This window comes from Rissa tridactyla, chromosome 10 (assembly GCF_028500815.1).
Source record: "Rissa tridactyla isolate bRisTri1 chromosome 10, bRisTri1.patW.cur.20221130, whole genome shotgun sequence".
In the NCBI taxonomy this organism is placed as follows: domain Eukaryota; kingdom Metazoa; phylum Chordata; class Aves; order Charadriiformes; family Laridae; genus Rissa; species Rissa tridactyla.
The window spans coordinates 17,171,064-17,195,635 of NC_071475.1; the positions used below are offsets into that span (position 1 = coordinate 17,171,064).

The following is a 24,572-nucleotide window of genomic DNA, read 5'->3' on the forward strand; positions in this document are numbered from 1 at the left end:
AGGAGAGGTCCCTCTGTGTATAATTACTAATGATCCTTCAAACACACCATGGTTCACTGAAAACACTGGTAAAACCTGTACAGAGCTCACTCCAGGTGGGTGGGCGTTAAAAACTGGGATGGGGAGAGAAAAACCTGGTCGAAGGGATTTGCACCATAAATAGGACTAAAGCCTCCCCTGGGCTGGTGGGCGTCCTTCCGGTGAGCGAAGTGGCCCGGCTGCAGTGGGGAGACCCCAACTGCTCCCCGGGATGCTCGGGAGGGGGCTGCCCCAGTGGGGACCCCCAAGGCGGGGGGGACGGCCAAGTCCCTCCTCGGCTGGGGCAGAGGTGGTGGCTGCACAGCTGGGGAAGGAGAAGACACATCTCTGCAGGCAGGTCGCCCCATTGGTCCTCCATCCCAAGGCTGGTGCCAGGTGCTTTGGTGACAGCGTGGGCTGACACCACCAGAGTCGTTTGACAAGCTCATTCACCCTCCTCCTTTGGGTCCTCCGCCCCTTCTGTGCTCGGTAATTTTTAAACTTGCCCCAAAATTGAGAGGGAGTGAGGGGTGTCCCACACTTCCCACCTGCTGCTCCCCCTCAATGCCTCCGACCCCAGCCATCCGCAGCTGAAAGTCCCCCCACCCCGTGCCAAAGGACAACTATGTGTGGCCATGGGGGAGATGACCAGGAGCAGCACAAGGGCTGCAGATCCCCAGCTGGGATCCCATCCTATCCCATCCCATCCCGTCCTGTCCAGTCCCATCCCCTTCTGCTTCCCCTGCCCCATCTCATCCCATCCTGTCCCGTCACTACTGTCCCATCCCATCCTGTCCAATACCATCCCCTTCTGCCTCCCCTGTCCTGTCCCGCCCCATCCCATCCCTCCTGTTCTTCCTGTCCCATCTTGCCCCATCCCATCCTGTCCAATACTATCCCCACATCCCATTACACCTCACCCCAGCCTGTCCCCCCTGTCCTCCTATACCATCCTGCCCAATCCCATCCCCTTCTGTCCCCCCTGTCCCATCCCATCCCATCCCATCCTGTTCCAACACCATCCCCTCCCATCCCATTCCACCTCACCCCAGTTTGTCCCTATTGTCCCCCCCATCCCATCCCATCCCATCCCATCCCCTCACCAAGCTTAGGTACCAATGCTCCAGGCAGGGATGCAGCACTGTGCCAAGGGCAGCCTGGCTCTGCTCACCCCACCTCGTGTGGAGCTCGAGTTCCCCTCTTCCTCCTGCTCGCCTGTCCCACGCCACACAACACCTTCCTTGTCCCAGCTGCAGAGCCAGAGAGGCCACCAGTTCTCCCAGTGATGGTGGCCAGTGGAGTCTCTAGGGTCTAATACAAGGGTTGAGTGCAGACTGCTGCCTCGCTCGCAGCACAGCTCAGCAGGGACATGCGTGCAGCTCTTTGCTTTTGTGAAGCTTGTCAAGATTTAGATCGAGTCGCAGCTCAGCCTCTGTTAATTTGGGTTGAAAATGAGTGGAATAGAATCTACAGAGTGGGCCGGGGGGTGCCAAAGTGGTGCAGGAGGAGGAGAGGAGCCGAATTGCTCGCAGGCAGAGCACCAGTGATCGCATGCGCTGGGTTCCCTTCGGGAAGTGGGTTACAAAGCCAACGCCAGCTCGACACCGAGCAAATCCCGGGGGCAATTAAAGCACTCACTAACTGGGCTGCTGCTGCCTGACCCCACGTGTCCCCCCCCCAGCACACATGCTGGTTCACACGCGCAGCAACCCCTCTCTTCCTTTTTGAGGTTTGAGCTAAAAAAGTCTCCCCTGCTGCCTATGCAAAGCTCTGGGTTTGAGCTGGTGCGTGGGAAACCCAGGTTTGGTCGGCAGCTGCTGGTGCCACCCTGGGGCACGTGTGCCGGGGGACAAGGCCACCCCGTCAGGGTGTTTGTGCAGCCGGGGAGGGGGCGGTAGGGAACAGCAGCTTCAGAGAGAGGAGGCAGCTGCGGGTGGATGTCACTGAGCGTCCCCACAGCCAGGCCTAGCGCTCGGGATTCTTAGGACTCACAAATGAGGGTTCACAGGCTTCACGGCAAACGAGCCACAGGAAAAAGATGGGACCGGGATGTTTTTCCTTATGGGATTCCCAGGTGGAAAAGGGCAAAGGGCAAAATCTCAGAGGAGAGAACTCCTTTGGCTTCTGCTCCCCTGAGGGCTGGAGCCAGGGCGGGGGCTGCAGAGGAGTTACACCTGGTTGTAAGCCCAAATTGAAGGAGCTGCTTGGTGGCCGGGCCAGGAAAGCACAGGTGCCTGCGGGAAAAGGAGACGAGCCCCCGCCCTCTCAAAAGCTCCGTGTCCTGCCCAAAACCCTGCTTGGGGGATGGAGCTGGCAGGGAGGAGGGTGTAGGAGCAGTAAGGAGTGAAAGGATATTTACCCAAGCGGGGTAAGTATATCCAGGATCAGCCCCCCAGGACTGTGTGAGCCTGGAGGGGGGGGATGATGAGGGTTTGGGATCAAGTTGGAGAGTGGCTGGGGCATGGAGCATCCTAAATAACCAGGAGCCCAGTATTGCCCCCTCTCTCCCTTCTGTACAGCCCACCCCTTGTCTGCCAAGGAATGGGGGTGTCTGTGTGCCCAGGCTGCCAAGCCAAGCAGCCCAGGGGGGCTCCTGTGTTGGGGCCAGTGGGTCCCCCATGCTGGGGGGTGGGAGGTCTGTGGCTGCGGCATCCCTTTGCAACCCCTCGCTGGGATGGAGAACTGGGGGAATGGCTCTTGCTGGAGGAGGAGGAGGAGGAGAAGGGGGGGTGCTGTGGGGAAAGGCAGTTCCTCCCCACCCTGGCATCTCCCTGGGGAGCAGCAGCAGCAGATCAGGCTCTGCTGGGGGTCAGGGAAAACCCCAAGCGATGGGGATTGGTTGCCGCCTTCTACGCCATGCAATGACCCTGGGAGAAGGCCAGGGCCTAAGATCCCTGACCCCTTCGATGTTTCCCTCCATTACCAGCTTGTTCGTGCCTGAAGCACCCTGTCTGTCCCTCTAGGCAGGGGTATGAGCAGTCATTCCCGATGATTTAAGGCTTAGCTAATGTTATAAATATTATCTAAAAGCCAGTGTCGGTTCAAGGCATAGTCCCAGAGTGATGTGTAGCTAGCTGGACCATCTGAATACAAGAAAAGCGGGAGGTTTGGATCCACGATGCAGTTATTTGGTTGTGCTGCTGGTGTTTGGATTGAGACCTGGTGTGTGCGTCTATCTGGAGCAAAATTCATCCTGGATTTTTAAGGGGAGTAAAGTATGGTTTTGCTTTTTGGGAGCAAAAGAGGAAAGGTCTTCTGGGGGCTCAACACACCCTGAGGGAAGTGCCCGTTGTGAGCCGCCAGCACGGGCTCTAAAACACCCATCAGCAGACAGGAGCCCCTTCCCCTCAGCTGCAGACATCGGGGAGCTCATGGGGCTTTAAAAGCCCCGGCGTCGGAGGCAGAGATGGGCTGTGTGGCCCTCCCCGTGCCGGGAGGGAAACCCTGGGGAATGTGGGTGCTGGGAGACTGAGCAGGGGCTGAGGGAGTGTGAGATGTGCCCTAAAATAAACGGGTGCAAGGCGCCAGGGGCACAAGAGCCGTGAGTCTAGTGGTGTTAATAATGCTTCAATTACTATTATTGTTATGATTAATGACTAATAGCTGTCCAGGAAACAGCATGGACTTAATGGCTGAAAGCAGCAGCAGTGAGAGCAGGAGCTGGAAAAGGTGGTCAGGGCATTTATTTCCCGGCAGGAGCGTGTTTCAGCGAGGGGCGGCTGGGGCTGGGCAGGGTGGATGAGCACACAGTCCGGCAGCCGTGACAGCATCCTCCTCCTCCTCCTCCTGCGGCAAGGTCCTGCCGGCGGGAGAAGCTGACCCCAGCCTGACAGGCTATTTTTAGTCCAGTTCCCTAAAGAACGGGCTCGTGATGCTGGGTTCTTCCTCCTGGGCTGAACCCACGAGTTATCTCCAACCACCTACAGCAAGCAGCGAGACGCTTAGCAGAAAAATGAAGCCCCCAAAAAGCTTCATGAACGTTAACAGCTCTAGAAATGAGCTGTCTCTGCCCAGTGGGGCTGTGGGGGGGAGGAGGAGGGAGCCAGGGGGTGGAAGGCACCACCATGCCCAGCCTGGCACCCGCTCCTGGCCGTGGTAGGAAGAGCATCCTCCTGATGCCCCCTCACAGCGAGGGGGAACGCGTGCTCCTCTTTGCACCGGGAACGTGTTCATGGCCCCTGTGCCACCTGGGGTTTCCCTGCTGTGTAAATAGGATGAGAAATGGAGGAGTTTGTGAATTTAGGGCTATGCAGTGTTCAACTAGATGAATTATTTTCACCCCAGAAAAATGTCAGAGGTCGCTTTACGGCTGCCTTCGTGCTTGCTTACTCTGCTGCTGCCATGGGCCATTTGTCTCAGACTTTAAACATCTTTTACCGATTACTTCCTCTATTATTTTCCAGAAACCAAACTAAAGCTTACACAAACACCCCTGGTTATGCAACCGGCCATTCAAGTTCTGTTTGCTGGGAAACAATACGTGTTTGTGGTTTCGTTCTTTGGCCTTTTCATTGGGGAAAATTTATCCTTCCTATGTGTCACTGGATTTGTCTTTATCTTTCCTTTGCAGTTAAGTGATGGACGTCTGCCGGCCTCTTACTGTGCGCTGGTTCCGCTTTCACACCCTCGCTTGAACTTGAAGTAACTCGTCACGTTGGACGTTAATGGGCGCAGAGGTACCGACTGCCACGTGCTGAGGTTAGTCGTGCTCCTGTCATTTCAAAGGCTGCTAGCTTTGCATCTTAGGATTTGGTCCTCTCCTGTGACTAATTTGGAATAATGTTTGAGACTCCTGGTAGCCAATACATGTTCTGTGTCGTCTTTCTTCTCCTCTGCAGTACAGAGTGTAGAGCAGATGCTATAAAAAGAAAAATTTGGTTTATAAACTGGTATGTAAAATGCATTGGGCCAATTCTGAATGCTTTCAGTGAAGAAACTAGAAACGCAAGTAATGTTGTACTGTCAGGTCATGGCTATATATTAGTCAACGCATCATGTGTTGTCCCCCCACACGTTGATTGCCTATGCCAGCAGTTCGGAATGGCACTGAAGGCACGTTGTGGTGTTGGGAGCGCTGCTCCAGGAGAGGCTGATGGACGATCTGTGGCTTTTTACTTGACGGCTCAAGTTAATGTACTGATATAACCCAACATACAATGAGAAAAGCTCTGTAATGAAGATGCATATTCATTCTGTCTTAGTCGCTCATGACAAGGCAAAGAAGTCAGGGTGTGACACTGTGTTTTTCCTTGAGTAGCACTGAACTTGCCTTGGTGAGATCAAGGTAGTGTCACGACCTGTGAAAGCTAATCCTCTCGAACAGCAATGCAGCTACTTGCACAGAGGATGACCTGGCGGCGGGTCGGAGCACACCAGTTCATAAACTGCCTTGTTCAGCAACAAACCACCCTGTTCATCCTGTAGCCTGATAGTGGGTAGTTTCCTCCCTCCTGCAGAACACCTGCATGGGATGGAGGCAGCAACCACTTGCCTGGCTGGCACATGGCTTTTTAAAAAGTAGCTTGACTGCTTGGGAACTCAAGTATTTTTATAAGAATTCTTCTGAGAACAGCAGTTCAGGATGTGCTTAAATATCTGGTGACTTCCAGTTGATGGGAGCTGATGATTTGCTTTAACTTGGGCTTCCACCTCCCCAACATGTGGCTGTTTGTGCCATTACAATGGATCCGTAACGGGAGTTTCATTGCATGCCTGTGAGCGTGACAGCGACAGGCAGTGCCAGGAGGTTGGCTTGTCACACTCAGAAAATGAGAGTACCCAGCCAGAGCAGCTTGTGAAAGCTAGACTGTAGCAGTTCTTGGACATGCCTGTACATGAAGGAAGCCGTTCAGTGTTCTACTCTAGACTTTGTGCTAATATTGACCTTTGAGTACATGTATAAATGCACAAAATTACTTCCCCCTGTTCAAAGCATGCCCTTGCTATTCATGAAAGCATTAACTAGCATGGTAATTAAGCAAAAGGCCTAAGTTTCCAGAGGGGTTGCAAAAGCAGCACTGGTATTCTCTTATGATGACTTCTGTCCAGGGACCTGAATTATTAGATTGCTTACTGATAATCAGTTTTTACACTGAAGTTTGGCTCTGGGTGCACTGGAGAGCAGACTTGAAGAGACAGGGGCAGGCAGAAGTAGCTTGCATCTACCACCTGCAGTGGCTAATGTGCCTTCCCTTTCCCAGCCACTACACCACCCAGCCACCCTGGTTTTTCTGTCACACTCGTTAAATCCCATTGGCACTGCTTTTCCTCTTAATGGTGAGTACCATGCTGAACACCAAAGGGGGAATGCTTGTGTGCACAACAACAAAGAATACAGCAGCAGAGGGAGACAGCATCTAGCGGAACCCAGTCTAACTGCCTGCCTCCAAATAAACAGGCCCAGGCTTACACAGCATTTCTTATGTAGTAGACCCTTGTTTTAGCATGCAATACTACTGCACCTGCATGTTTTCAAAGGCTTTCAGGTATAGAGGGGTTTTTTACTTTCATGAGAAATAAATGCATCCCTTGTAGTACACCAGGAAACACTACTGAAGTTCTTTTGGCATACACTCACTGAGAAGCAGTTAATTTTATTCCACCAAATGATGCTTCAGTTTCACTTACGGGAGATTAGCAGAAAAGCAAACAAAACCACAACTGGGCATAATGGCTCTAGAAATTTATTTTCAGAGCTTAGTGCTTAACTATGATTAAAATACATATTAAGCAATTTAAAAATGCTACTGACAAGAATATAATTAACACCAATACTTTCATGCACTGACAGACACTAGTTTGCTCATGCCACTGAAGTAGGATCTTTCCCGTTCACTCATCACTTCAAAATGCAGGGGTCTTCTACAGAAGTTGCATTCAGCTGATGAATGTGGTTTCAGCTCCAGACCCACATCCTTCCATGTGGCCAGCAGTTTTTCTGTTAGGAACAGAAAAGTCAATCAAGATCAAGTCTTCAGACAGTGGATTGCTTTAGAGAAGCAGCAGCAGTATCAGCATACCTGTTTTACCTAGCAAGTGAGGAGGGATAACAGGAATTCACTGTGACATAATTTACCTCTTGAGTGAGGTGACTGGGCTGCAACTAAGTCTCAGCTATCCTCACACTACCTCTTTTGACAGGATCAAGCAGCTACTTTTCCCTGGACAGGTGCATGTTTAAGCCATGTTAACGGCTCAGTAGAGGAGAGCAGATTTCTTTGGACCCCATGCAACAAATGAAGATTGGTTTGGACAGTGCTGGGGCTCTGCTCATGCGGAGGTGGCTGTGACAGAACTGGCTGGATACAGGACTGCACTGGCCTTGCACGTGTGACATGTCATGTTCCAGGCAGGTTAAGTGCAGAAGCATGTGCTATGTATGCTGCAGAAGTGGAAAGACAGTGTCCAGCTAGGGGCATCTAAAACTTAAGCGTTTCCTAGTCTCATCTTTAGTATAAGGACTACATAGACAACCCAGTATTTTCGTTGCACTGATGCAAGAATCCACTCACCAAGAAAATAACTCATCATCTGAGGGGTGTGGTGAGGTGTCGGGGCAATACGTAGCAGCTCCTCTCCACGGGGAACTGTGGGGTAGTTGATTGCTTGGACATAGATGCTGTGCTGGCTCATCAGCTTGTCACAGATCTCTGTATTTTTAGCAGCATCTGCAACCTAAAGTTCAAAATTGTAAGTTACAAGATCAATCGAAACATGCAAGGTGGCAGAACTTAGCCAGCCACAAGAATCAAACAGGGCTCATTAGTCTTCCTTGTGCCACTGTAAGTAGCATATACATCAGAAAAAGAGAGCTAAAAGCCTGTGCTGTACAGCCCTCTGGGCACAAGCACACCATCGCAACCTATACAGGTTTTTGTTTATCCCCGAGCTCTTATTTTCACTAGCTTGTTATCAGCCTCCTTGCTTTCTGTATACTGTGAGATTGTGGGTTTCATACACTTTATTACTCTGCTTTACAACATTTATAGCAGACTGAGGTCAACTTAAGCCAGACTCCTTGCACATCACTGCTGAATACAAGGACAGATTTGAACTTTGTGAATGTTAACCAATACCTGAAAGAGTGCAATGTGATCATGGACAGGAAAATAGGACACTGTTGACACAGGTCTGTACTCACCCTTATTGGAATGATGTGACTGGGGCAGTGCACCACAGGAAGCCCCGCATCCATCAGCATCTGTCTCATAAGCTTCACATTGCGTTGGTGCTGGCGCCTCAGAACTTGCCCCTCCGCGCTCTTCAGAGTTCGGACAGATTCTAGGGCACCAGCTAAGAGCATGGGTGGCAGGGACGTTGTGAAAATAAAGCCAGCAGCATATGAACGAACAGTGTCTATCAGAGAACTTGTACTGGAGATGTATCCTCCTACACACCCAAACGCTTTGCCTGTGGAAAAAAAAAAAAAAGGCAGCCAAGCTTATTCCTTCTACCCACTAGAATGGCTTGAAGTATTATAGCTTTTCACTTGAGGGAATGAGTTATTTTGACTACATGCTTAAGGTAGTCATGGCAGGCAACAATTATAGCCCCCCCTGCCCCCCAGCTAATCTTGTATTTACTCAGCACATGTTACAGCTTTTTTTTTAAGCCAATCCTGATAACATGGATCTAGTTATTACACAGCAAGGACAGTTAAAGACTTTCTCAAATGCTCAAGTTTTGATTTTGGGGAAGACTTTATAAGCCAAATCATCAAGCATAGACTGCAACAGTGACCCCAAGAGTCAACGCTAAGTCTCTCAGTAGATTTAAGTTAATCTGTTTCAGAGATGCTAGAAATAGCCTATGCTTCTAAGGAGCACACAAGGTTGTTACTGTGATTGTGCAGTTGATACCAGCCCTGCTTTCCAAACGTTCAGGTACCAGAACGGAGCCACAGGTAGAACTAGGGTGTCTGGTGACTGCTTCTGTTTCTATTAGGCTGTAACCCAAGATTGTAAGTTTCAGAGCCATGAACATTCCTAGTAAATTTTACTTATGTTTTGGTAGCCATTTAAACTTTCTAATTTGCAGCAGTAAACTTACTCCTAAGCCTGCATTCTACTCAGATAATAGCAGTTGCTTCAGTTCTTGCCAAATCTCTTTACATAACTCCCCATCTCAGGTTTCTAGATTAGGAACACTCCACTTCACATAAAAGAACTAAGTACTACTAAATATAGAGTACTACCCTACTAGCATTCTCACCTGAATTTATTCTTGAGTTGTATAATATGCCACTGGAGTACTTTTTGCTAGCTTGTTTAAAGAAAAAAAAAATACCAATGCTACCTTAACTGATTTGTAAAGCAGCATAAGCAGCTTAACACAAGCTTTTCAAACTGTGGGGCATACTTAAATCCTTTGGGCTTTTTGAAAGATCCTAGCCCCCAACAACCCTTAGCAAGTTCATGTGAATAGACTGATTTTGAGTTAACCCACTTAGTTTGGCTGCTCAGAAGCTTTGCTGCCTTAGTTTCTGTAAAAGTGCCAGGCCATGCATACCAAGCGTTCCGGAGATGATGTCCATCTTGTGCATGATTCCATCCCTGTCTCCTATACCACCACCTCGAGCTCCATAGAGCCCCACAGCGTGCACTTCATCCACAAAAGTGATTGCTCCATGCTCGTGGGCCACGTCACACAGCTCTTCCAGAGGACAGACTGCACCTAGGAACCAAAGCAGTGACTGGCAGTTTAGGATTCACTGTGCTCAGTACCCCAAAATACTAGGCATTTCGGAAGACTACTTTCATGTAAGCCTTTATAGCAGTGACACTTCCAGACTTAAAATACAGATGTTTTGAGCACTAACTGCAATGGAAGGAGAGAGAAGGGTTTGATGTCAGCTTACCATCCATTGAGTGAACAGTCTCAAATGCAACAATTTTAGGGGTAGATGGATCAGACTTCTTCAATAGTTCTCGAAGATGGCTGACATCGTTATGGCGAAATATGTGTTTTGGCACCCTGCTGTTTCGGATCCCCTGGATCATGGAGGCATGGTTTCCAGAATCAGAGTAGATCTCACAGCCTGAGGGAACAGCCCAGTTACACTTTAAGTATAGAAAGCATATGTGCTTTATGTACAGAAAGTATTCAGGCAGCAAGGGTAGGATGTTCTAGAGAGTAATGCTCGTGATCAAAAGAGCAAGTTACAGATCATGAAGCAAGAATAATATTTAAGGCTTATTTTAGGTGTTTAAACTAACACAAACATGAGCTTAAGGAAATACAGAAGGCTTTTTCCAACTCCTTAATATTTTTATCTAACTCCCTTAACTCCTTATAAGTTATAGAGGGAAAGAAGTTCACACTCGGAGGTGAGAGGACACTAAATTCCTGCTGCCTCATTTTCAGGTGGAATTTAAAGGTAAGAGCAGAAGGTTCTGTCCTCTTTGTCTAATGCCTTCTGCAGTTCCTAGCTCCTAGATCTCAATCTCAGTAGGCTGCTACTATGATTTGCACATGTCTAATATAAGTTGAATATGGCATTAAAAAACCCAAACCACTATACTTTGCTGATAGAGTAGGATGAATCCTCACTTTGGGTAGCCATTTGTGAAATGTACTCCCAACTGCTTAGGGCAGGGTTCTATTTTTGTGGTAAAGAGGGGGCACAGTTTGAGATCTCACCTGGCAGCATCTTAGCTAGAGTGAAGAGGGTGGAGTCATTGGCTACAAAGCAAGATGAGAACAACAGTGCTGCATCTTTTCCATGAAGATCAGCTAGTTCTTTCTCCAAATCGACATGAAATTTACTTGTTCCTGAAATATTTCTTGTGCCTCCTGCTCCAGCACCATGTTGTTTCAGTGTTTCCCTACAGAGGGCCCGAAGAGAGGCATTAGCATTACTGCCTGATACACAGATGAATAAAGGATCATTGCCAAAAACACTCCAGTACATAATCAGTATTGTTCTAAAATGGAACTGGCTGCAAAAAGCAGCTGTTAGGTTTAAGGTCTTTAAGCAACCCGCACAACTCAGGAATCCGATAAGCTAAGAAAACAGTTACCAAGTACAGCTGCAATATACCATCCAGTTTATCTAGTGACATCCTGCTCATTGCAGGGGGGCTGGACTTAAATGACCTTTAAAGGTCTTTTCCAACTGAAACTATTCATGATGATTCTATGATCTGGGGGCTTGTGAGGAAGATACAAGGAGCAAGGTCAGTGACTGACAGGTATACTGCAGCCCTGGAGCTAAATACTAAGTTAGCTACCCTAGCTCAAGAGAAAAGCATAAGCTTAATTGTATACCAAGAATAATATCAGAAGCAGCTTACGTAGCATATAGTACATAAATCAATTCTTCAGCAGCCTTCCCACAAAAGCTTCTGCAAGGCACTATAGCTTGACACTGCCTCTTAAGAAGATTGCACTACTCACATAACTGCTCCACACACACGAGGGTGACGACTCATCCCCAGGTAATCATTGCTGCACCAGACAGACACCTCTTTCTTGGTGATCAGAGAATCAGTATAGTCATCTGCCATGGGAAAGATCTGTGCCTTTCGGTTCACTGTTTTGAATACTCTGTAGGTGTGATCCTTCTTCTTTTCATCTATCTTTTTCTCAAAGAACTGATCATACTGGAAGGTTGATACAGCTGAAATGAGACGGAGACTTCAGCACACGGGAAATAACTACAAGGGACGAGGCCTATGGGGGTTTTGCCAGACAATCTTACATTTTGGCAAGTTATCCTGAAGCAGATGAGAGACGCTTTCCGGTCTTTGCTTCAGCACAATATCCTTAAACTTCTTGAGCAAGCCACTCTGCGATTCTGCCTCAGTCTCAATGTTCCTCACTGTAGAAGTAGTTGGTATTTTGGCAAATTCTGTACCTACAGATATTGTAATAAATTCCAGTGAGCTGAATCAGTTTGAAACAAAATGAAGTAAGTTGAGCTCAGCAAAGCAAACACTTTAAGTAACTCTAACTCTTTGTTCTTTAGGAAACACATAGCTGAATCCACGTGCCTCTGTTAGGATCTACTATTTAATTTTCTTACAATTTTGTATTGTACAGGACAAAAGGAAAGCCTTGCTAATCGATAACAATATAACATGTCATTTCCTTACATCATATTTGGTTCATCATGACTCAGAACACCACTCTATACAGCTACAGTATCTTATCTGAAAGAGTTGGTACACACCTAACTGAAGGCAGGGTTCTAGTTAGCTGCTTCCTTTTCATTCCTAGTATTTTGTTCAGTTATCACAGGTTTTTTTAAAAACTATGCCACAGAAAAACAAAAGAGTAAAATAAGCTTCCTAAGACAGACAGTAAGGCTTTACTGATATTGGTGAAGAGTTCCTTCCTTTGAAGGGACAGCCCTTCCGCATCAGGATTGCAAGACAGCCAACACCCTTTAGTTCCATAAACAAAAAAAAATTTCCTTGCTTTCCAGCTTGGATTTCTGATGGTACTTGCTTAGTACCTCAACCCCGTTTCTTCCATTTCCGGATATACCACCTTTGTCTATACCAGCACCCTGGTAAAGCTCTCTTCAGTTCTAAGCATCCACTTTGGGTGCAAGCGTAACAGCTCAATTCATACATTTAGAGCCAGCGTATCAAAATGGTATTCCCACAGGAAAGTCATCCAGGGGAAACACTGCATGATACTGCAGGTATGCAATATTGCATTAACACCTACATTCTCCAACAGCTTTTTGTTGCAGTCTCCCACAATCCTACCTGCATAATTTAAGTAGTGACTGTTAGAGTTAGCACACTCTATGGACAAGTCAGGCACCAGAAGCTCTTGGAAGGAACCAACACTTCAGCGCACAGAATACATACCTTTCCTGTCCGCCTGCATTTCCTGCACATCCTCTTGGAGTTCTAGGCTGGCTTTGCAGAAAACATTACTGTTCTTGTGATTCATCTGAGCTGCCAAGAATGGGCATTTGGTGGCAGAGCTCTGGCTAGCACCAGCAGGTGGGTGGCCAGCAGGTGTCTGGGATCCATCTACATTCTGTTGGGCCACCTCTTTGGCATTTTTGGCCTCTGAGGTGGGGGTGGAGAAAGGAAAGCACTTCAGCTTCATCATTTTAATACAGTGCCTTAAGCTTTTCTATGCGTTAGTTCACAATTAATTTGGCACAAGCTATTCAGCAGCATTTAACTGAGCAGTCAGACTTCATTTATACAAGCACAAAACCCCTGTAACACCCAAGGGGCATATGATCTGAGATACCAGATGTAGCACTGTACCCTTTGAGGGGGGAAAAGATAATAGTCTCTCTTTCACTCCCAAAGGGGAGATTTTAAGTTCAGCTATTTTCAGCCACCAGCCCTCCCTGTGCTGCAAGCCTGAAGGCTTTCCCCCGAGCGCCAGGGTAAGAATCCCCCAAGGAATGTTACCAGCTGGGGTGAAGAGCCGCCCAAGCGCTGGAAATCCCAGCTCCACAATCCAGGATCGCGGATTCCCGACCGCAGCTCACTGCAGAACGTCCTAACAGGCCCCATTTGTGCCCGTGCTTCATTACCACAGACCTTTAAAGCATTAAGCAACCCTGATCTCGGAGCTGCCCATTCCAGAAGTTTCCTGCTACGATATATGATGTCTGTGTATATATTTTTTTTATTAAGGGCGACTAGGTCTGTCCTTAGCGAAGCCTCCCGCTACTGCCGCCGTGACCCAGCCCGCCGCCCGCCCTGAGGAGAGGCCCGGCCGCCGCTCCCCCGTGTCCGTACTCACCCTGGCGGGCGGCGGGGGTCTCCTCCTCCGCCTGCTGCCCGCGGGCGGCGGACGTGGCCAGGCCGCGGGCGGGGGCCGCCTCCATCATGCGGGGGCAGTGCTGGGCGTAGAGGAGCAGGGAGGGCCCGGCCTTCTGCAGGAAGGCCTGCGAGACGCGGGCCAGGAACGGACAGCGCCGCACCACCGCCTCCATCCTCGCCGCCTGAGGGGAGACCGGACGCGACCTCAGCGGGAAGGACACCACAGAAGACTCGAGAACCGAGCAGCTCTCCCAGGCGGTACCGGCTCCTCCGCCGCCTATATAGCCCCGCCGGGCACGGCGCAGGCGCGGTGTGGTTGCTCCCTCCGCACGGCGCAGGCGCGGGCCGGGCCGGGCCGCGCCGTGAGGGGACGGAGGCGGTGATCGAGGAGGGGGGGTTGTTGCTGTGAGGGTCTGGAGGCGGTTGCGCGGGATTCCTGTGGGGATGGAGGGATCCTCGGGAGGCTCCTGGGGTGTTGTGAGGGGATGCAGCGGGCCTTAGCCGGCTCCTGAGATGCTGTAAGGGGATGGAGGGGCCCAGGCGGCTCCTGAGGGGGCGTGAGGGTCCAGGAGGGCCCTGGGCGGCTCCTGGGGCATCATGAGGGGATGGAGGAGCCGTGAGGGTACGGAGGGGGCCCGAGTCGCTGCCGGGGGTGTGTGTGAGGGGACAGAGGGGGTCTGTGAGAGGGCAACCCACAAGGGGGATGTAGCCCGCGGGGGAGGAAGAAGTGGGTAGTCATCCTGCTCTGCCTGGGTTTCCCCTCAACCCCAGCCTATGCAATGCTTGTTTCCTAGAAGTACTGGATTCTCTTATACCCAGGACAGGAGACTGGGGGGACCCTAGCGCACCTGTTCATTGGAAAACAGGAGCTGTGTGTCAGCTGGGTGGGGAAACCCAGCGCTACTCACGTGCATCTCGTGTATTTTCTTCCTTAACACGCACCTCTGGCTTACTGTGGGGTCCTTGCACAGGGGCTCAGAAAGCAGCAGGTACTCTCACTGCTGGTGGTGGGATCCTGAACCCCTCTCGCTTTGCCTCCAGCTGGTATGAATCTTAAGAGTTTCTCTATTGGTGATGCTCAGACTTCCACCACTGTGTTTTTGAAGCATGGCACCATTGCCCAGGTTTTGAAGATAAGTAAGGCTCGTGAGAATGACAGCAGCAAGTAAAATTGAATTCTGCATCCCCTGGTTTGCAATGGACATTAAAGTTTATTTGTTTAAAAGCATATTTACAGGCGGGTAATGATAAAAAGAGCTCTCCTTAGATATCTGGCTGAGCTGCAGTAGTACTAATTCCTGTAAGTGTATACTAACTGCTGAAGTGTGGAAAGAATGGTGAAGAAAGATGACGATGCATTTTTTTCCTCATCTTGCGAAACAATAATTTCACGGAAGACAGGATTCGGGCAGAGTACTGCCTCTCTCGGCCTCTCATCCATCAGCCAGCCAAGAGCCGGCTCGGGCACTTTGAAGCAAGAGTGTTCTTTGTAACAGGTACAGAGTTTTGAGGAGAGCTCTTTAAAGCTCGCTCTTACTTGACTCATGTCTTGCATGCAGTCACATCATGTAGTTACTAGAAGGTGCTTGTAGTAGTGATTAGGGAAATACAAAACCTACGTAGGGCTGTGGCTGCTGAATTCAATTTTGGATACCAAAGGCACTCAGAAAGTATTGGTCAGTATTTACATGTTGCAAATTAATCTTTAAATAACCCCACCATTGGAGGGCAGGGAGAAGACCAGCAGGATATTGTCTGACACTCCTCTCTTCATCACTGACTCACTTTGAGGATGCTGGCTGCGGTATATAAACTTTGTGATATGCGATGTGGATCAAGAGGAAGGCAGCCTTAAACCATAGTCAAACGGCAGACTCGCTGTCAACTCCAGCATGTTACTAAGCTCTGGGGTAGGAAACAGGACAGAGTTCTGCCTTCACATACTCCCTGTGGGGCTGTGAAAAAAGTAGGGCTTTACAAGGTGGAGGCATGGGATTTAGGTTTTAGTAGGGCTAGATGGTTTTTTAAACACAGCTCACTTCTTGCTTATTAGAAATTTAAAACAACATTGTTTAATGAGTCTCAATGCTTAGATCTTAAACAATTCAATTCGTTATTCCAGCAATGTAATGCAGAAGTTACCATAAAGAAACAGCTTTTCATCAGTGGGCATCGTTAAACTAGATGTATGCTAGTTTTAATTCTGTAAATAAATGATTAAACTAAGGCTATAGTATTTGACACGAGCCTATATAGCAGTTATGATAGCAAGAGTCTTGGTCATTTGGTAATACCAGGACAGTGCTTCAAATTATTAGTTCAGTTTTCTCATGAAAAGTGCTCTTTTTTCACAACTGGCTTTCAGTTAGTGTTACATGCCTCAAATATTTAAATTTTGCAAAATATAATAGTTAATTAGTACTTGAAGTTTAAAGATACCTGATCTGTGTTTCAGATTACTGCTGTCCCCATTCCCCTGACCATCAACATTTGACTCCCTACCCTGAAGCTTTGTATCACAAATTTAAAAAAAGAGGAAACAGCATGACATTCTACCATGTAGATACCTGATGAGCGTCCTTAGAGCACAGAGTTAACGTGTCTGAACCTAAGGGATCACTCCAGTGCTCCTGGGATTAATTTCAGTTTTAACAACAGCAATTAAGTCCCACGTGCTTGATTTGTAGTATGTTGATAGTATTTTTCCTGCTTCTCCTATTCTTCCCTTATTAATCGGCCGTGGTACTTAAGAGGGACAGAGGGAATACATGTTTTGTTGTAAGAGGTGCCAGGGAAAGGTGGTGTGCAAATATGCTGGCAGAGTACTGCAAGAGGCTGCAGAGCTCTTCTGGTGGACACCTGCCACAGCAGGTTCAATCCCACAAAAATCTGATAATCCTTCTTTATCCTGATAATCTTAACAGCAGCATCTTACCACGTTGCAAGGTTGAGAGATGCAGTACATTAGTCTGCTCTGTTGCTGGAATTCAGAAACTTGTGGTTCTGTATTCAAAAGTGCATGTGAAGTCTGAAGCTCGAAGAGCATCTGTTTTTTACACAAACATCATTCAAGGTTGGCAGCTGAGGCACAGTGACCTTGGCTATGATACAGAGATCTCCAAGTGGAGCAGAGCTCTCGGCTTTCCTGTCAGACTTCCCTACAATCGGTGCTATTAATCAGACCCCACAATAACACTTCTTCAGAGCTTGATTTTGGTGAATTTATTTAACCTTGTATGTGACAGGAGTTGCGCAGAGCTAAATAGTGACGGAATGACATTAACTTGACCCTCATCTTGGAGAGCTGCCGAAGGAACATGTCCTTGTCAGTGTCCAGAGATGGCTGTGAACTCTGGGTCCAACAGAACGGGGAAAAGTCAGGGGGAAAGAGTGTCTTCTCAGCTGCTCTGACAGTTTGCTCCCTTTGGAAATAGTGCCAGAGCTTACATGTTGAAAGTAAAGTAAATACTAATAAAGCTGCCATTAATTAAAGTTTCTTACAGCTTCAGTGGATTAATTAAACGGTATTTAAAGATGTTAATTGTGGCAATGTATTACTGTCATCCTACAGGGCTCAGGAGAAACTAGCGTGAAGTGCTATGCAAATGCTGTTTGCCACACTCCAGGAGGACTTCAGGCTGCGACAAGGGACAGTACCTTAGCAGCCCAAGGGGGAACAGGGAGCCCGTCCTGAGAGAGAAAGCAGGCTTATGGAGCCCCTCTGGAGAGAGACAGCAGGTACGGCAGGCTGGGGAGAAGCGATTCCTGTGAATATGTTAAGGGCAGAGTAGCACGTAATAAGGAAGGAAAATGGTTTAAGCTGAGGGGATAGCATTGGTGCGAGAACAAATTTATTGAGCTGGCTGTGACAAAGTTTAGGTTGGAAGGTGGGTAGTTCCTAGCTGTAACTGTGTTTTGGACCTGGTACCTGAGATGCTGAGTACTGGATGGATACAGCAGAGGAAGCTCGATCTGCCTGAAAGGCCCATCTGATGCAGCAGCAGGGGAAGGGAAGACTCTCGGCTGCCCCTGAGAGCTTCTGCTGATTTTAGTTTTCTAAAGCACATTCCATTCTGATGATTTGTCCATTTCTTTGCTAAATAAGTTGCAAGAGGGGGAAAAAAAAAAAAAGGTTAAATTCCAGCAGTTTGGGAGGTGAATGAGAAGTCACAGAAAGCGCTTCCCATATAGAAATTGAAATGGGGAAAAAAATCCCCTGCCACAGGGTCAAGTTGATTTCTGCAGATGTTTAGGAAGAGTTGCTGCTGAAGATGGTCTCTTTCCACGTACTGTGAAAATACACAGGCTTGGGTTCAATACTTCCCTTCCATCCCTTGAGCACATTTTGCCCAATATTCCTGAAAACAGAACTCTATTCACAGATTTGTAGCCTTCATCTGGCCTCACATCTGTCAGCAGTTAGTTCCTTTCATGGAATTTTAATGAATTTTATGTTTTTAAGAGAGCATTTAGATACTCCAGCAGAAAAGCAAGAGTCAAAGCCCCTCTGCACTCAGCCTATCCAAATGAAATCATATAACTGTACCATTAGCAACGTTTAATCCCTTTTGCCCACTTTTGAAGTCAGAGCTGTGTGTATTCCTAATTTTTTCCCACCCAGTCAGTGTCACAAGAGGGCGAGCCAGAAAAACAATTCCCCCTCCCCAAGCACAAGCCACTGTCTATATTGAGATGTGAATTTTCCAAGGGAGTGGATGTGATCCTGACATCTGGATTTAATCCAGACTCAAATTCCAGGCTTATATCTGAGAACTTCCACCTCCGGTCCTGAGACCGGCAGTTCTTACAGAGAACTTCGTTTACCTTTTAAGGCAAAATTTGAGGGTTGAGATAGTAGCTGCATAGTGAAAATTCTTCCCATGCAGATTTTCTTTAGCAGATTTTCCTCATTTGGATCCAGTGTCATCTTTACATGACAGAACAGGAAATCTCATTTCTTTACAGGACACACTAATCGATAGAGAATTTGACCAAGCTGGAAGACCTGCCAAATGCTGAGGCACGTGTGACCTGTTACAGAGTGACTGAGCAGCACCCCTATTTCACGGATGCAGGCCAGGCAAGCTTCTTACACCACCTCATACAAACAAACGCCAAGTTGTTTTTCTCTGCAATGTAATGGATATCTTTTAAAATTAATGAACTGCCTGTGGGTCCTTACAAGGGTGTTGGGTTGGGATGCTTTTGCCCATCTGCCAGGCCCCAGGTGCTGCCCATTGGTGCAGAGGAGTTCTGTCTCTTGGCAAAGTCCCATTACAGGGGCATGACTCATGGTCAGTCAGGACAGCAGAAGCTATTGCTTCCCTCATACAAGGTACCCTGCCCTTCTGCTGAAGGGCACCACTCCCACACCAGGGCTGCTGTGGTCTACAGCCCATCTGATTAACATATCCAGCAGTGATTTATCTTAATTCCAGAATATCTCCCTGACATCCCTCCAGTTGCTTCAGATGTGGAAAATCACACCATAGTCTTTTTTTCATCTTGGATCCTTGAGTTTGTCTTGCTTTTTGCGGCACAGAGCAGGAAATGATACACGAATCCTCCCTGCTACTGTGAGCTCTGCTGCACTTGCAATGATTTGCATTTGTACCCTTGCTTGCTCCTCTCTCACACAGTTTTCGTCCTTCTCTTAGAAGAAACCAGTAGACTCCAAACAGTATATTTTTAGTTAGCATTTATTGCTGGGCTTCAGCCTGTCATTTTTCTTGCATAACTCAGCCCTCATTTCTCCTCATTAATCAGCTACTCAGGCAGAAACACCATCTTCTACATCCAGTTAGGAGCTGGATGAAGTCAGCAGAGAGCAGGAGTACCTTAGAAAAAGCGAATCTGAGTGCTTCCTGTGTGAAGGCGTGAGAGGGTGGGGAAAGGACTTAGCTCTGAAGTCAGAGCTCTCTATAGTTCTTTGTAACTGGAGTTTCCAGACAGGAATTAAGTAGATAGCCTGCTCTAAAAATGTACTGGGTTTGGCTGGGATAGAGTTAATTTTCTTAACAGCTTGTATAGGGCTATGTTTTGGATTTGTGATGAAAATAGTGTTGATAACACAGAGATGTTTTAGTCATTGCTAAACAGTGCTTGCACAGCGTCAAGGGCTTTTCTGTTTCTCACACTGCCCTGCCAGCAAGTGGGCTGGGGGTCCATGAGAAGCTGAGGGGAGAGGGGGACATGACCCCAACTGACCAAAGGGATATCCCACACCATATGACATCAAGCTCAGCAGTAAAACTGGGGCGGGGGGTGGAGGTTGGCTGGGGCTGCTGTTGCTCGGGGACTGGTTGGGCCTCAGTCAGTTGGTGGTGAGCGATTGTTTTCTTTTGCATCACTTTTTTCTTGGGTTTGGCGGGTGTTTTCATCTCTCTGTTGTTTTTTTCCTCTTTTTTAATTATTAAACTGTCTTTATCTCAACCCGCAAGTTCTTGCGCTTTTACCCATCCCAGCGGGGGGGGAGTGAGCGAGTGGCTGTGTGGGGATTAGCTGCCTCCTGGGGTTAAACCATGACAAGAAGAAATCATCTCTGACTCGTACACTTGCCCCGTGGGCCCGCCAGGGACACCTTACAAGGAAGTAGCATATTCAAGTGCCCTCACTCCTCCCCTGTCACCCCAGAGTCAGGTTGACACAGTAAGTTAAATCTTTTGTATAAGTTGATGTAGTTTTGTTTGTCAAAATGGAGATTCCCTGAGTAGACAGGGTTTTAATCAGTACTATTTCCTGCAGATGTACATGCTGCCTTTCTTTTCCAAAGTGTAGTAAAACAAATAAGATTGCCTTTTCATCACGGAAATAGGGATAAAGGCATCCTGTGAAGTCCTAATAGTCTCTGATCTCTCTTGGGCAGGTGAAAATTATGGGATTTCAAAAGGCTGTCACCTTAAAATGTCTATTGTAGGTACAGTATACCTACAAGCAAGGCTAGTTGATGTTTAGGCAAAGGCTTATTCTTCTTTTATGCATCTGGTATTTTAATCCTTCTGCAAGGATGGATATTTCAGGAGAAGGAGAAGCATTTCAGAATGAAATACCTGCTGATGACATGAGAAGGTGGGGAAAAATCCCACTCCTGACTAGACCCATGCTGGGAATTTCTGTGTGGGTGTTATGCCATGAAAAAGTACCCAGTGAGGCAACAGGACTCTTCTGTTACCTGGGTGGCTTTTCTTGTTATGCAGCTGTTCCATAGCATTAGCTATAGCTGGTCTTGAGACAATCTGAAGAACTGTCTTGGAGAAAGCAAGCAATAAACGGAGGGAAGTGTAAAGCAGTTTTGATCTTTTATTGTTTCCATCAATGGTCAGGGAAACTTTATAGTTAAAGATTTAGTTGTTGTAGTTAATATTAATTGCTATAGTTGTATAGTCAATTAGAATTAGCTCCTTGAAAGAAACAATTCAAAGGGTTGAGAGGGAAGTGGCCAAGCAGTAGAGCAGAAGGATGCCTCCCATCTAAGTGGAGATGTTCCAGACATGAAAATCGCACGAAAATGTGTGGCAACGGTGGGTATGAAACATCACAGGGCCAAACCCACTCCTGTGAGCAGGAGGAGAGTCAGTGTAACATCCTAGCCTGTGTGCCACAGCAGACAGCTGGAAGGATGAGCTACAGCTGCCTTGGTGTCCAGCTCCTTCCTCTGCAAATCTTTCCATCTCCCAGTGTACGCGTTGGTGCTTTCTGCCCATGGGTTTTGCTGTGCTATTTTGCAATAGCTCTTGTTGCTTAACCTTTGAGGTGCAAGACTTATTATTCCTACTTGTGCGCTAAAGATTATAGATAAAAAGTTAGACGGTGGTGACAAGGTATTAAAATGAGAAGAGTGTCAGCAATAGGGAAGAAGAGGCCAGTGCTGAAATATTAAGGAGGAGATTAGCACATCATATCTCCAAATCTGAATCTGGGAGCTGCAGACTAGAGAAAATCTGTGACACATTCAGGTTATTCGAGTGTATGAGGCTTCCGTTCCTTGTTTGCCTTTGTGCTGAACTCTTCAAAAAGCTGGCAAGTGCTCTGTTTGCACTGTCTTACAAAAAGCATAAGTCACGCAAAGCTCTGGGCTCTGCTTTCAAGGCTCCTGGGCCGCTCTGCCTGCCAAGCAGCACAGGCGGTACCAGGAGGAGTGCAAGTGAGGATCAGCCAGGACAACTGGCATGGGAGGTTTCTTGGAGTACTGTGACCCCACTGGCAGCCTTTTCTGCATGTAGTTTATTTGACCTGATGGTTTTGCAGGTGCTTTGAACAGCGTTCCAGCTGAGATTTACGGGACTAGGGGACTCAAAGGAGTGAGTTTTAAAAGTCTCTGACTTAGTATGCTGAGCAAACCTAGTTTTGTCAGGTGTTGGCTTGGGGTGGTGGTAATGGTTAAAAAACATGTTCTTGTAACTCCAGGACACGTGGTAAAGAACTTGGAGTATCAAATGTCTTCTTTCAGGAATCCCTCCACTTAATCAGGCAAGATGCATGTGCTTTCTCTTGGAAATGCTTATTGTTGCAGCCCTGGGTGAAGAATCTAGGAAATGTCCTAGAAAGAGATGGAAGTGCAAACATAGGATCACAGAATTGTTCAGGTTGGAAAAGACGTTTAGGATCAAGTCCAGTCGTTAACCTAACACTGCCAGGTCCACCACTAAATCCTGTCCCTGAGCACCACATCTACACATCTTTTAAACACCTCCAGGGACGGTGACTCAACTACTTCCCTGGGCCACCTGTTCCAATGCTTGACAACCCTTTTGGTGAAGAAATTTTTCCTAATATCCAATCTAAATCTCCTCTGGTGCAACTTGAGGCTGTTCCCTCTTGTCCTATTGCTTGTTTCTTGTGAGAAGAGACCAACCCCCACCTCGCTACACCCTCCTATCAGGTAGTTGTAGAGCACGATAAGGACTCCCTTCAGCCTCCTTTTCTCCAGACTGAAAAACCCCAGTTCCCTCAGCCACTTCTCATCAGACTTGTGTTCCAGACCCCTCACCAGCTTCATTGCCCTTCTCTGGATGTGCTCCAGCACCTCAATGTCTTTCTTGTTGTGAGGGGCCCAAAACTGAACACAGTATTCAAGGTGTGGCCTCACCAGTGCTGAGTACAGGGGGATGATCGCTGCCCTAGTTGATTAATTCTTCTGCCTCTGATGGAATGTGCTAAGCAACCTCTGTGTCTGCATGGGTATGAGGTAGGGCTTTTTTGCCAATGTGCATTTTGTGGGGCGACAATGTCTTGGAAGAAGCAGTTTTGGGAAGAGATGTCATGCTGGGCAACACACACTTACTAGGCCAGGCTCTAAGATATGAAGCAGACGTTCATCCTGTCCAACCTGCAGCAGAGTACTGGGGTACCTGGGAGGGGGGCAGCTACCACTTCAGCCTCAAAACAGAAGCCAACAACTCTAATACGCAAAGGAGTGCCAACTCTCTGGATCCTTGCGATATCTAGTGCTGAAATCCAGAAGGATTTTCAGGGCTTGTGTGGGGCCTGGTCTTGCACTTTGGCTGGAGGAGGGAGAGAGGAGGCTGGTGCTTGGCACAGCAAACAAGAGTGCCGCTCTTCTGTGTGTGAGTGAAGGGGGCAAGCTCTGGGTTCCCTTGTGAGCCTTTGGGACCATGGACTGCTCCATGCTACCTGTGCTCTCTGTACTGTTGTCTCAGAAAGGTGATAATCTTTCCCATGTTTGCTTCAGCTTGATTCCCAAAACTGTGTGTCTCCTCCACAGTAAAACCCCTGTTAAGATATATTTACCATGAAGGACGATGAGATTTTAAGCAAATAATTGAGTTCTAAAGCCCCAATTACAACAGCACATAAACCAGAGCTGCTTCCTAAGCTTGTGTTTTAATTGGAAGAAGTAATTTCAGTACACCCTTCACAAAGTTCTTGCACTGTCTCTTGGGTTTTATAGCCAGTGACCTAGTTTTCATGGAGTGATCTTGCAGTGGTGCAGTCCCACTTCACTTGGATGAGGGAGAACAGTGCCTGTGTATGGTTATGGTGTGTATGCCTGGAGTTTGATTGCTCTGTTATTCGCAGTTTCCTTGGATAGAAGGCAGCTCTTCTCCTTGCTACTTGTTCTAGTTTAATTGTATGGAGTCGTGTCAGTTCCCTGGTGTGCTGTCAGTTGTGCATTTTGCTGAACACAGTGCCTTTGGGGGTGGTAGTGAGCACAAGTGACACCTTAATAAGGGGCCCTGGAGACGGTGGCTTTAGTACTAAGCTGCCCCCATCTCCAGACAATTGTTAGTTTAGGTCTTATTAGTCACACATCCCTTCTTTGAAAAAAACTATTTTTAATGCGGCTGCTCTGTGATGAGTCCTCAGAAGCCCTGTTAGATTTGGCTGTCTTTGCTGATGGTGGCTGCTTTTTAATTGCTCAGGTAGCAGAAGCGGGGCTTGAAAACCCAATCAGTATTATCTCAGCTTATCTACCTGTCACCAGTGGATTTACACAGATCAAGACATTCGTAGGGATCGTGTAGATGCAAAACACAGCTAGCTCTAGAGGCCAGGGCAGATCACGTGCCCCTAGACTCTTCTCCCAAGTGTCAGTCATCCATGACCTTGCCCTCGCCCTCAGCCAGTCTCTGCCAACCCGCTGCCAGATGTGCTTTCCACTGTCGTGGTCAGGGCCAGGTCTTTCTGCCAAGTGAATGACCTGGCCTTGCTGGCACATGAACTCTCTTAACTTCAGTGGTAGTGTCAGTCCCTTTTCTCCACTGGCCTTGATGCCCCTTTGCAGCACCTGTGTCTCAGGGCTGTGGCTGCAAGCCCAGCATGTTAATTTAACTCCCTGTGCAAGCTGAGACAGTA

The 24,572-nt window shown here is 47.8% G+C and overlaps 1 protein-coding gene and 1 long non-coding RNA gene across 2 annotated transcripts; one reads left to right on the top strand and one right to left on the bottom strand.

The window, feature by feature from the left end:
• Nucleotides 1-6,679: 6,679 nt before the first annotated feature.
• ALAS1 (5'-aminolevulinate synthase 1) lies at nt 6,680-14,059 on the bottom strand. The gene is made up of 10 exons (XM_054216494.1): nt 13,738-14,059; nt 12,837-13,043; nt 11,717-11,872; nt 11,413-11,635; nt 10,657-10,841; nt 9,875-10,054; nt 9,526-9,690; nt 8,159-8,427; nt 7,530-7,692; nt 6,680-6,955 (listed from the first exon to the last, which is right to left on the bottom strand). The coding sequence occupies exons 1-10, from the start codon at nt 13,928-13,930 to the stop codon at nt 6,795-6,797; spliced, it is 1,902 nt and encodes a 633-aa protein (XP_054072469.1). The 5' UTR covers nt 13,931-14,059; the 3' UTR covers nt 6,680-6,794.
• Nucleotides 14,060-14,379: 320 nt separating this feature from the next.
• LOC128915750 (uncharacterized) lies at nt 14,380-18,867 on the top strand. The gene is made up of 3 exons (XR_008468740.1): nt 14,380-15,667; nt 17,329-17,495; nt 18,723-18,867. It is a non-coding gene; the product is annotated as an uncharacterized LOC128915750 (long non-coding RNA).
• The last annotated feature ends 5,705 nt before the right edge of the window (nt 18,868-24,572 follow it).